Source organism: Eulemur rufifrons, chromosome 16 (genome assembly GCF_041146395.1).
Source record: "Eulemur rufifrons isolate Redbay chromosome 16, OSU_ERuf_1, whole genome shotgun sequence".
In the NCBI taxonomy this organism is placed as follows: Eukaryota; Metazoa; Chordata; class Mammalia; order Primates; family Lemuridae; genus Eulemur; species Eulemur rufifrons.
Window position 1 is genome coordinate 10,683,495 of NC_090998.1, and position 12,149 is coordinate 10,695,643.

Here is a 12,149-nt window from a genome sequence, read left to right on the forward strand (position 1 = left end):
TACACTTATTAATCTTCTCAATTTTCCCATCCCATCAGTACTAGTAATAGTTGCAAGTCCAAATTTTCTGTATATTCTGTTCCAAATAGCTAGTTGTCCTCAATTCACCAATTAAATAGAAGTACCTAAAACACACATACTCAATAAGCTATTTAGAACTGAAGAGTCATTGTTAGCCAAAAGGTGGGGGATTGCATAATTAATATCTGAGGGTATCGTGGTACACATTTTTAGATTACAATGGAATCTATCAATGATTTCTCCAAATAAGTTTTAAATTCCTGATAATATAGAAATACACATTATAAATATGTAATATTCTTAGGTAAGAAGCTAGTATAGATACTTGAAAAATTTACAATGACCTTCACAATGGAAGAAATTGGGAGAAATATAAAATATCTTTAAACTTCTCATAGACTTCTGTTTTTATCTAGAATGTTTATACAATATGGTTGAATGACTGATGGAATTGTGTGTTCTTCATCTTATAGCCCACACCTTAGCTGCCACCCCAAGATAGGCCTGCCTTAACTTAGAGTTTCCCAGAATCAGGACAAAGGAGTGGATTGAAGGATAGATGACTTCAATAGTTTGACAAAGCATGTGGACCAGTTTGGCCTGATTCATCTCAGAAATCCATGCTATGAGAAACGACAGAAAGAAAATAGCATAGAGTAGGAGGAACAAGATCACAGTTTTCAAGGCATTTATGTGGGCCCTGGTCCTAAGATCTCTGTGTCCTTTGAAAGACAGCTACATCTTCTGGAGATGTTTCCACAGGGAAAAAATTAACAGGACAAAAGCAATCAGGGCCACAGTAAATGGTATTAGAGTGAACTTAGTCATAGTGAATTTAACCAGCTCTGAAAATGTTACAAAGTCACTCATTTTGAAATTCCAAGTTGTGTTTCTTTCATATTTCTCTACCCAGTCCTTAATATGAATGTTCATTTTTATCATATTTAAAATCAGGAAAATTAAGCTTCCTAGCAGTATCATCAGAATCACTTTTTTTACTCTCCACTGCAGGTAGAGAAAAGTGGGGCTGGAGAAGGTGGCTATTTTAAGCAAATAAAAGACGCTGAGGATTGTAGCGAGCCAGAGACTGAAGTGATTGGCAACTACCCAGACGAAAATAACCAGTCTTAATTCTGTTCCAGCCACAAATAAGGCTGGATAATGCAGAGTTGCAAACCAATTTACTGATATTTCCCAGAGCAGACCAATTCTGGAGATCGCCAAGACAATGAGGATTTTATCAACTAAGGACAACTTTCCTTTATTGACCCAGTCAATGCAGTTTATCAGTACTATGAATCCATTGCTCAAATTCCCAAGCATGACCTCTGCGATTATTATGAGAGTGAAGATGTGCGGCAGGGTACTTTCCATATCAGAGCAGAGAAAGCTCAAAATCTGATACCACTGCTGGTTATTTGCTCTTCTAAAATGCTATGTATATCCTTGAATGTACAGTGACAATCTTCTTCGTCCTTCTCCTCCTTCTGCTCCTTCTGCTCCTCCTTTAATCGTTGGCCCAATGTCAAGTCTGAAATCTCCAAGGTTTGTTAATCAATGTGCTGCATATAGCTGTTCCTGGGAAGTCTTTATTTCTCTTTAATTTCTTTGCTGAGCCCTAGTTAAGATATTTATGTCCTCACCACAGGCAGAAATATTCCATAGATGATTATGAAGCAAAGCTGAATTCACATTTGCAACCATGCAAATAAAGATATATTTTCTTTCATTGCTTTGTACTTGTCTTGTCTCCCCTGTAAAAAATTTGGTTCTACCAGCTTGAGTTCTGAGTTACAAAGATTATAAAAATATGATTCGTAAATATGAAGCTGAATGAAGCATTGCCACTGAGGATTTATAAAACTCTCAAAGACAGATCTGTGTCATTTCAAAAGGGTCCTCAGTTTCTGGTCAACCTTGTGAATGAAGAGAAGCTCGTCTACAGAGCTCGTCTTCCTCACTCCCTGCCTCTTCACCACGCAGTAGAGCTACCATCATCCCCCTTGGGCACCAAATGCCTGCAGCCTTTATCCACTTTCCCCTCCATATTTCTTTTCCAAACTTAAAAGTGAACAAAACATCAATTTTGAAAGACCAACAACAGCTACCAAAGAAAGCAGTACTACACTATGTCATAAATTTCAAAACCACGAGCGAAGCAAAGAAACAGATGACGGTAGTCTTCCCTTACCGGGGGAGATAATTCTGCCTTATTCATGGGATGTGTTCCCGAAAGCCCCAGTGGGTGCCTGAAACTGCAGATAGTACCGAACTCTATGTACACCATGGTTTTGCTATATATGCATTCCTGTAATGCAGTTTAATTTATAAATTAGGCACAGTAAAATATTAACAATAACTAATAATAAAATTGAACAATTATTACTATAACATGTACATTAATAAGTTATGTGAATGTATGTGGTCTCTCCCTCTTTTTCAATGCCTTATGGTATCATACTCACCTAGTTTTGAACTGTGGTTGACCTCAGGTAACTGAAAGCAGAAGTGTGGATAAGGTGGAACTCCTGTATTCATTGTGAAGTGTCAACATTCCTCATCCCACTTCACCCTCTCAATACAAAGGAAAGTGAAATAGCAACATTCTAAAAATGTGAAGACTAAAGAAAAATTGCCTAATTCAATATTAATGTAAATAAAATACTCCTTTTAATCTTGATGATAGCCTAATATATAGCTATTTTGCCTGATAAAGAAAAAAGCTATTTTTATTTAAGAAATATACAGTTTATGAATTATAAATGTGTGTATTGTATTACTAATGGAAACTTTGCTGAGTGATCTACAGAACTCTCAGATACTCACAAAATAATTTTGTAAGGTTTTTTGGAGTGGCCGACGGCAGAGAAAGAAAGACGAGCAGAGTTGAAAGGGATAAGTAAAGAGGCTTTATTGGGGCGCTCCCGGGTGGGGGTAACGGGTCCCAAGAGAAAGGCCCAGGTGAGCCTCATGGTCCCACAAGTGGAACCACAGAAGCCGCCTCGCCCAGAAGTCTGAGTGGGTTTATATAGGTTCTTAGGGCTAGGGGATGGGAGCTTCTGGGGCCAGGAGATGTGGGCGTGAGGAGTGAGGAATTTCTTTGTTTCAGTTTTAGGGTGGGTATTCAGGAATAGGGGGGACTGCTTCTTTTTTCATTAGGGAAGGGAGGGGTACCTGCCACTAGCCTTGCAAATTTAATTGCAACATGATTGATGATTTGCAAATTTCAGTTATAAAATAACTACATAGATATTTTTTATTCTGTTGCTACGATGGTATATTTGTCAAAGTAGAATAGAACATATTTCCTTTAATAGTTTGTTAGCTTATTTATTTATGACTATTAAATATTTAGATATGCGTCACGTGGACTTCCATTTGTACTCTTGACACAGGCCTGATGAAATCCTGTATACCTTTCCATTTTAAGAGTAAACTATATGAGGACATACTGTATCTAACAAGATATACCGTTAGACTCTTTGATTCTGTAAAATTAAAAAAAAAAAAAAGAAAAAAAAAATAAGACATAATTTATATACAAAAAAACAAAACAAACAAAAAAAAAAAGAGTAAACTAAGGATTGCCTTCCTATCTGTTCAGAGAAAAGGGTTTGAGGATGCTGGCCACAACTTGTTAATAGCCACAATTTTCATGAGTAAGTCACCTGAGGGACAGGACAGTATTTGTATATTAAAAATAATGCCATAGTCCTTTAGAACTTGTGACATAAAACATGAGAGAGAGGTAGAGAATGGATAGCAGAGTTGTGGTTTTAAGCTGCATGTTGGTGGTATGTTTCCATATGAGAAAATATTAAAAAAACAAATTAGATTAAAGAAAAGTGGTCTCCTACTTCTTTGGGAGAAAAAAGGATAGATGCTAGGGAAAAATCACAGAAAGACTTTTTCAGAAGTCTGGACTGGAAAGGAAAAGGAGACAATGTGTAAGAAGAGAAGACTATAAAAGGGGAAGTATTTTCCTTGGATTGTGGAATCATATGAAATATGGTTTTAATGTTTTGCTTCACTTCCTCTCATTCACTTAAGATACCCTATCCGGGTTTGGTGCTAAGATTTTGCTAGGCTCATAACATTTGTTGACAAATTTTTCTTTTCTGTTTTTCTTTCTTCTTACTCCATATTATTGTTATATATAACAAATTTATAGAACATTTTATAAAGTCTAAATGACTTATGATCAAGTTCACACAATGTAAACACCTCCCATGTCAAGAAAGGGAACTTTATAAACCCCAAAACACCTTGTAAGCTCCTAATCACAACCTCTCTCTTTGTCCCAGAAGTACTAACTACCCTGCAACTGAGATCATTGTCTTGTTTTACTTTATTTGTTTTATATTTGAATATGTATCCCTAAATACTAGCTTAGTTTTGCCTGGTTTTGAGTTGCATATGAATGGAATAAGACTGTGCATATTCTTTTTGCATTTAACTTATTTTGACCAGTATTATGTTTTAAAATTAATCATGTTTCATGTAGAGATAGATTATTCATTTTATTGCTGAATATTATTAATTGAATAAGTATTCACAATTTATATATTCTAATGGAAACACATATTTGGATTGTTTTGATTTTGGAAATATTATGACCATGATGTCATGAACATTCTTTAACATGTAACTTATTCTTGAGCACATGAGCATACATTTCTATGATCTTGATCTAGAACTATTCTGTTGCCTATTTCTCTTGATCTTGTTCTTGATAGTTACAGTTTATAGATATTTGTCAATTTCGGCAAATAATATTTTTATGTACATTTGGTTATTCTATTATCTGCTTCATATCCACAGAATATCTCCTTTCAATTCTTCATGTTGTTATTTGCTTTTTTTCCCACAATTTATTTCACTAGAAGTTTATTAAATTTGTCAGTCTATTCAAATAACCAAATCTGCCTTGATTGATCTTATCAAATGTATTATTCATTAATTTCTACTTTTATATATACTATTTACTTATTTTTACTTCCTTTGAGTATGTTTGCTTTTTTTTTTTTAAATTTTCTGAAATGGATATTTAGAACACCAATTTTCATTCTTTCTCCTTTTCTCACATATTTATTCTAAAGGTATTTCTCTAAGAATCTGTAACAGTTTCTTATAAAGTTTTATATAGTTCATTATACTTAAATTTGAATATTTTCTAATTTTATTGTGATTTTTCTTCAACTGTGGACTATTTTTAAATATAGTTTTCATTCCCATAGAATTTTCCATTTTTTTAATTGATTTTTGGAAAAATTGAATGAAAGTCACAGAACATACTCTATATACTGACAACTTGTGATATCTGCTGAAATTTTTCTTATACATGTGGTCAATTTTGGTAAATGCCTTATGTTTGTTGAAAGTAACATGTATTATGTAGTTTGGAGGTGCAGTGTTTCATCCATTCACTAGAGCTATTTGTTAATTCTGTTGTTCGAATTCTACTTATTCTTTCTGAGTTTTATCTTTTTGAACTATTATTTATTGAAACTTAATGTTAAACTATATTACCATGAGTATAGATTCATCTATTTCTCTTTGAAGTCCTGTCAACTTTTACTTCATATAATTTGATGCCATGTTAGTTGGTGCATATAACATTAGAATTGTAATATCTCCATGGCCAATTTAACCTTTAGCCATATGAAGTGACATTATCTACTTTATTTTTTTCCTTAAAATATACTTTGTATATGTTCAAATAATTATATTAGCTTATTTCGTTTAGTGTTTTACGGTATGGTTTTTCCAGATTTTACTTTTAGCTTTTCTGTATTATTAGAGTTTAGACATATAATCTTATATAGCATACAGGTAATAAAATAGAAACTAAGGCTATGTGCTACCATTCCATTTCTTATACGATGATAATAATGTATTATTGTAGAAGCCCTGTCTCCCTTTTGTAGTTACATATTGTCATGTGAAGTTTTTGGTCAATCAAATATTTTGGAAATGACATGTTGCTTCTGAGTGAGTGCATTTGCTCACCAGTTCAAAACACTGCAAAGTCCTCATTTTCTTACTTTGACACTCAAACAAGGTCAAGAAAGTCTCTGTCACTCTGGATTCCTATGTGACTACTATGAGCACTGGACATGTAACAGAAACTAAAAACAAACAACAAAAACTTTTCCTAGGTGAAGTCCCTGAGATTTGGCAGTCTTGTTCACTCAGCATAGCCTAAGATAACTGGCCTCTTAAAATGGGGTGCTGCTGAAACAAAGCACCTAATACATGTGACATTGGCTTAATAATGGCTTCATTGGCAGTGAGTGGCAAGAAAAACATTACTGGTTACTGAAAAGCAAGTTACAAAGTATCAAAACACTTGATAAACTGCCACCTATGATTACTTGGAAGGTAGATCATATATTTGATGATTTTGTAACTTTAGGAAAAGAAAATTATAATCGAATAATATTAATCGTGCATTTGACAACATATTTTTAATTGGTGTCTGAAAATAATTGCCTACTGTCACACTAAATAGCAAACAGAGAGGGAGACTGTCTAAAAGAAAGTGATATTTATTTGGAACTAGCATTGCAATGGGAATATGTGTGCCATAGTAAACTATGTGTGTATTCAGAGAGATAAAGGAAGACAAGAATTTTTAAAGACAAAGTGAGGGGGATTATATAATTGTTTTCAGATGATTATCCTTGACTACAGGGATCATTCTCAAGGGTGGTGCCAGTCTAAGGTCGGACAAGCAGTTGCTGGACAGATGTCCTTGCAGAAGTATTTTTGTTGTATAAGGCTGCAGGTGGCCTTTGTGCAATGTTGTGATTTTTGTAGTCTTCCGTGGTAGCTCTTGTGAGCAGTCATAAGTGCATGAGAACCCCTCCTTCATGGCCGTCCCAGGCTCCATGGCAGGATTTTAGCACAAGTGACTCCATTTTGATTCTGACAACTTTTACACTACTTTGCAAGCAGGAACAAGAATTACCAGAGTCTAGATACTTGGGATCTTTGAATGGAAGAGGGAATAGCTTCTCAACACCAAATAGTGTTTGAGTTTTAAAGCCTGCTTTTAACTCAGCCTTCAGGCTAAGATTATTTCAAGGGTATGGTTGTTAAAACTTCTATTTCATATACAGATGAAGGACAAATTAATAGTAATTATTCTTTCAGTTTGACAAACTAACTCAAGGCACAGAGCTTAAATATCTCATTTTCCTTATAACGCCTCAGAATGCTCAAAGCATCTGATATTAGGTCCAGAGAGAAAGGTGCGGGGGTAAAAAAGCAATGAAATACAGTAAATACAAGGATGACTAGAAAAGAACTGCGAGTCATTCCCTGGCATGTAAAATTGACTGCAATCCAGTACATTAAAACCTGGTTTTGAAAGAGCTGTACTTCTGAAAGGACTGCCAGCCAAAACTCAGATGCATGTGTCAAAGTAAATTAAAAGGGAGACTGGGCCTGAAGAATCCCTGAGCAGACAAAGCCAGTTAGGCCTCATAAGTGACCTTAACTGTGCTTTATTTACAAGCATAAGCAAAACTTAACTTAAGTTATTTCTTATAAATACCTATTTTAAAGAAAAACAGAACTTAAGCTCAGCCAATCGGAAGCGCCCAACAAACCTGTCTTTCCAAGAGAGTAGACAAAATAAGGCATCTATATAACTGTACTTGCTTTATTTCTGTGTGTCTCCTACAAAGCCTCCCCTTTGCATTCCCTCAGTAGAGCTCCTGAACCACTTCTTGTTTGGAACTGCCCAATTTATGAATCACCATTTGCTCAAATAAACTCTTTAAAATAAATTTTTAGTGTGCCTCAGTTTACCTTTTAATACATGTTGAGCTAAAACCCCATTCTAGAGACATGGTTTAATATATTATGAAGATAATAGGAAGACAACAGAAGATATGAGAATCTCTTGAAGATAACACTTTTGTTCCTAGTTCTAATGGTACATCTTTTTTTATATATAATAATTCCTTTATTCCTCCCTCTCAGGACACCTTCAACTATCGCAGGCCCTAAAGGAGACCTGCCCTGCTACAGGACCCTAGAAAGGTAACAGTGCCAACTACATAACCCTCATGTTGGCTATGAGAAGGGTTAGTGGGAGGAAAGAGCCATCACCAAGAAAGAGAAAAACCGAGGCATGTGTCAAACCTAACAAATCTGTGAAGGCAACAGTCAGAAATCCAAGTAAACGATCATTTGCCATTTTACCAGTTCTGTGAAGATCTTACAAGAACTCCCATAGCAATGGATCAGTGTTACCATCAAGAAATGCGTTTGGGAGATAAGCTGGTGAGAATGACTGAGGTGATGGAAGTTGATACCCTGTTCTTTCCTCAGCCAACACAGTGGTGAATCCCACAGTTAGTACTACCACGAAAATGGCCTCCTCTGTACTAGGCTTCTCTTCAGATAGAAAAATCCATGATTTTATCATAATGTCTCATTTTTAATTAAGGGATTGATATAATAAGGAGTTAATAATTTTTATTGTTTCAGTCCTTCTCTGTTACTATTTCTTTTAATGCCATTAAGATATCAGTTCTACTGTAGGACAGGGCCATATTGGTCTTTATGAAATCATAACTATCATTATTCAAACGATTTAGCTAGCAATTTCCATACTAACACGTATTTTCTTTCTTATATAAGAGCCACAGGTGATAATTTTCCATATTCAAAATAGCACCCAAACAATGAAGTCTAGTGTTCTCAGATACAAATATGGATGGTTTTTCTCTCACTGTTTTCACTGTTTGGTTCACCCTTAAATGCGACTTATGAACACATTACAGTCCTCAATTTGGAGACTAGCAGGAGGTTAAAGAATGGAATTGACAGATTTCTGAATTAAGAGATGGCAATCAGCATCACCATCACTATCAGCAGCATCATTTATTAGATTTTAAATCATTTACTAGCAGGAATAAACTCAAAACCAGCACTTTGGATTCAAAATCAGACCCCTTATACCATTAGTCATAAATACCTCTGTAGCCATTAATTTTTAATTCTCACAGAGGTACTATATTCACACTCAGAAAACATACTGATAGGCTAAAAGACAAAAATAAATACCATGAATATTTATTCCACTGTTTTAGCCATTTTAATACAATTTCATCTAAACAAAGCTTAAATGCATGTTCATATGAGTATGCATACACAAACACCCACAAGTATGCTATAAAAAACTTATTCCATATCAATAAATCATAAACATTAGTCATTCCAGTTGTTTTATGAGGGGGAAAAAGTTTCTATGACCAAAGAAATTCAGAAAGCACATGCTATATCCTTCTCTTGGATTTTAACAAAATACCTTAGCATATTAAATGCTCAGAGAGGTTCTTCAGCACAGAACATTGTGTAATGTGCTTCGTCTGGTATTTACCAAAATTATTTTGGAAATGAGAACTGTTTCTACACAACATTTTTCAACATCATGTTAACAAAGGATCCTCAGGAAACCCACTGAGCAGTACTGCTTTGTAACATCTTTCTTAATAATTACATAGTAGGGCATAGACCTATGTATTATCCATTTATTTAAAAAATATTCTTTTTTTTATTCTTTTAAAATATTGTTTTGGATGTTTCACAGTATTTCATATAATAAACCTGGTATGATTTGAGTTTGTCCTCACCAAAAACCATGTTGAAATTTGACCCCCAGCGTGGTGGTGTTGGGAGGTTGGCCCTATTGGGAGATGTTGGAGTCATGGGAGAAAATCCCTTATGAATGGCTTGGTGCTGTTCTTGCAGCAGTGAGTGAATTGTCTTTCTGGAGAGACTGAATTAGTTCTCTTGTGAATGTTCCTGCAAGCCTGTGTTTTTATAAAGCCAGGGTGTTCCTGAAAGCTCAGCACTTGTCCCCAAGGCCGCATCAGAAGAACAAGGACAAACAGTTTGATGAGAAGGAAAGAGGAGTTTATTAATTTGCTGGCATATGAGGAGGATGGAGACTCCTGTCTAAAAATGTCATCATCTTCCTAATAAGTAGAAATACAAAGTTTTTAAGGGAGAGGCTTCAGGCTATATTCTGATCAGTCCCATCTCCCAGGAAGACAATCTCAGGACCTCCACTGATCTGGGAGGCCCACCGGGACCTTCACCCCCAGGGACAGTTCTGCCAGACATCCCCTGTAATATAAAGAACAAAGGACTCTCCCCTGCTCCTCCTGACCACTGGCCTGAGGCAGGCATGCAGGTTTTTGTTCCCAAAAAGAGTGGGAATGTTTTAAAGAGACAGAAAATATTTTTATCATTTTTTAGGTGATTTTCTCTGTTACAAGGTGCCTCTCCCGTTTTGCCTCTTTGTACTGTCTCCTTCCCCTTTGACCTTCTGCCATGTTGTGATGCAGCAGAAGAGCCCTCACCAGAGGCTGAGCGATGCCAGCACCATGCTTCTTGAAATTCCAAGCCTGCAGAACCATGAGCTAAATAAACCTCTTTACTTTATAAATTACTCAGCTTCAGGTATTCTGTTACGGCAACACAAAATGGACTAAGACAGAAACTTAGACTAAGGAATGGGGTGTTGCTATAAAGACGGGTGAAAACATGGAAGCAGCTTTGGAACTGGATGAGGGCAGTGGTTGGAAGGGTTTGGGGAAGCAGGTCAGAAAAAGACTGTATTGCTGAGGACGCAGCATTAGGGTGATTCTGGTGAGGGCTCAAAAGAAGACAAAAAGAGGAGGGAAGTTTGGAACTTCTTAGAGGTTGGTTAAGTAGCTGTGACCAAAATGCTGATAGAAATATGGAAAGTAAAGGTTGTTCAGATGAGGTTTCAGATGGAAATGAGGAGGAACTCACTGGGAACTGGAGCAAATGCACCCATGGTACCCCGAAGGGAAGAACCTGGCTGCCTGGTGTCCATGCCCCGAGGGCTTTGTGGAAGGCCAAACTTAGGAGTGATTACCTGGGGAGTCTGGTGGAAGAAATTTCTAACCAGCAAAGTGCTCAAGAAGTGGTTTGGTTATTTTTAATAGCTTTTTCTCAGTTACTATAGCAAAAGAATTACCTAAATCCAAATTTCTAATTAAAAGGGAAGAAGAGTGTAAAAACTTGGAAAATTCACCATCTGGCTATGTAGAATAGAAAGAAAGAACATTTTCAGGAGAGGCTCCTAGAATGCAAAGAGAGACCTTTTGATAAAGAGATGAGCAGGATAAAAGGGAGCCAGGGGCTAATAGTCAGAACAAAGGGAAAAAGGCCCTGAAGACCTTTCCAAGCTCTTCAAGGTTGCCCCTCCCAACACAGGCCCAGAGTCCTAGGAGGACAGAGTGGTTTTGAGGTACATGCCTCAGGCCACTGCCCTCCACCACCTCCAGGCGCTGCTCCCCACATTTTATCCTCTTGAAGCAGCCCTGGCTGAAGCAGCACCAGGGGCAGCTGCAGCTGCAGTTGCTGCTGCTGCTCCAGAGAGCATCAATGGAGAGCCTGGGTGGTATCCATGTGCGTGTGGCATTAATTCTGCAGGCCCACACATCACAACCATAAAGCTGCATCTTCTTGAAATGTTTGCGTAGGGAACAGATTAATAGCAGAAACCTATCAGGGACATTGTAAAAGAGTATGAAGTTTGCTAGAGTAAACATAGTCCTAGTTGAAAGGTATATAGTGCTCCTCAATTTCATCTTTCAAGTCAACGTTTCTTTCATATTCTTTTGTCTTCATACTCTTATCCATGTTTACCACTACAAGATGACAAGACAAAAAGACCAAAGTCCCCAACAGTATCACGAAAACTACACTCTTAACTTTCCTTTTTAGGTAAAGAAAAATGTGGTTGGAGAAATTGTCAATTTCGACCACATAAAGTATACTAAGGCTAGTTGCAAGTCAGATGCCAAAATAGTTGGTTACTGCCCAGGTGATATGAGCAATAATTCTTACTTCTAGATGATATAATGCTGATTAAACACAGTTGAATACCAATTTAATAACATTATTCAGAGAAAACCAAATCTGGAGACCACGAGAGCAGTGAGAATTTGATTAGCTCAGAAGATCTTTCATCTCTTGACCCAGTAATGAAGTTCACCAGTGCTATGAAGCCACTGGCAAATGTCCAAGAACACATTCTGCATTGCTACAGTGGAAATGTTGCTCAGTAGTAAACTTAT

General features: G+C 36.5%; 1 protein-coding gene and 1 pseudogene across 1 annotated transcript; both read right to left on the reverse strand.

The window, feature by feature from the left end:
- Positions 1-483: 483 nt before the first annotated feature.
- On the reverse strand, positions 484-1,395 carry LOC138397570 (taste receptor type 2 member 13-like). The gene is given in 1 exon segment (XM_069491740.1): positions 484-1,395. A coding segment is annotated over 1 exon segment (912 nt).
- A 9,821-nt stretch (positions 1,396-11,216) lies between these two features.
- Positions 11,217-12,106, reverse strand: LOC138396841 (taste receptor type 2 member 50-like; annotated as a pseudogene).
- Positions 12,107-12,149: the final 43 nt, after the last annotated feature.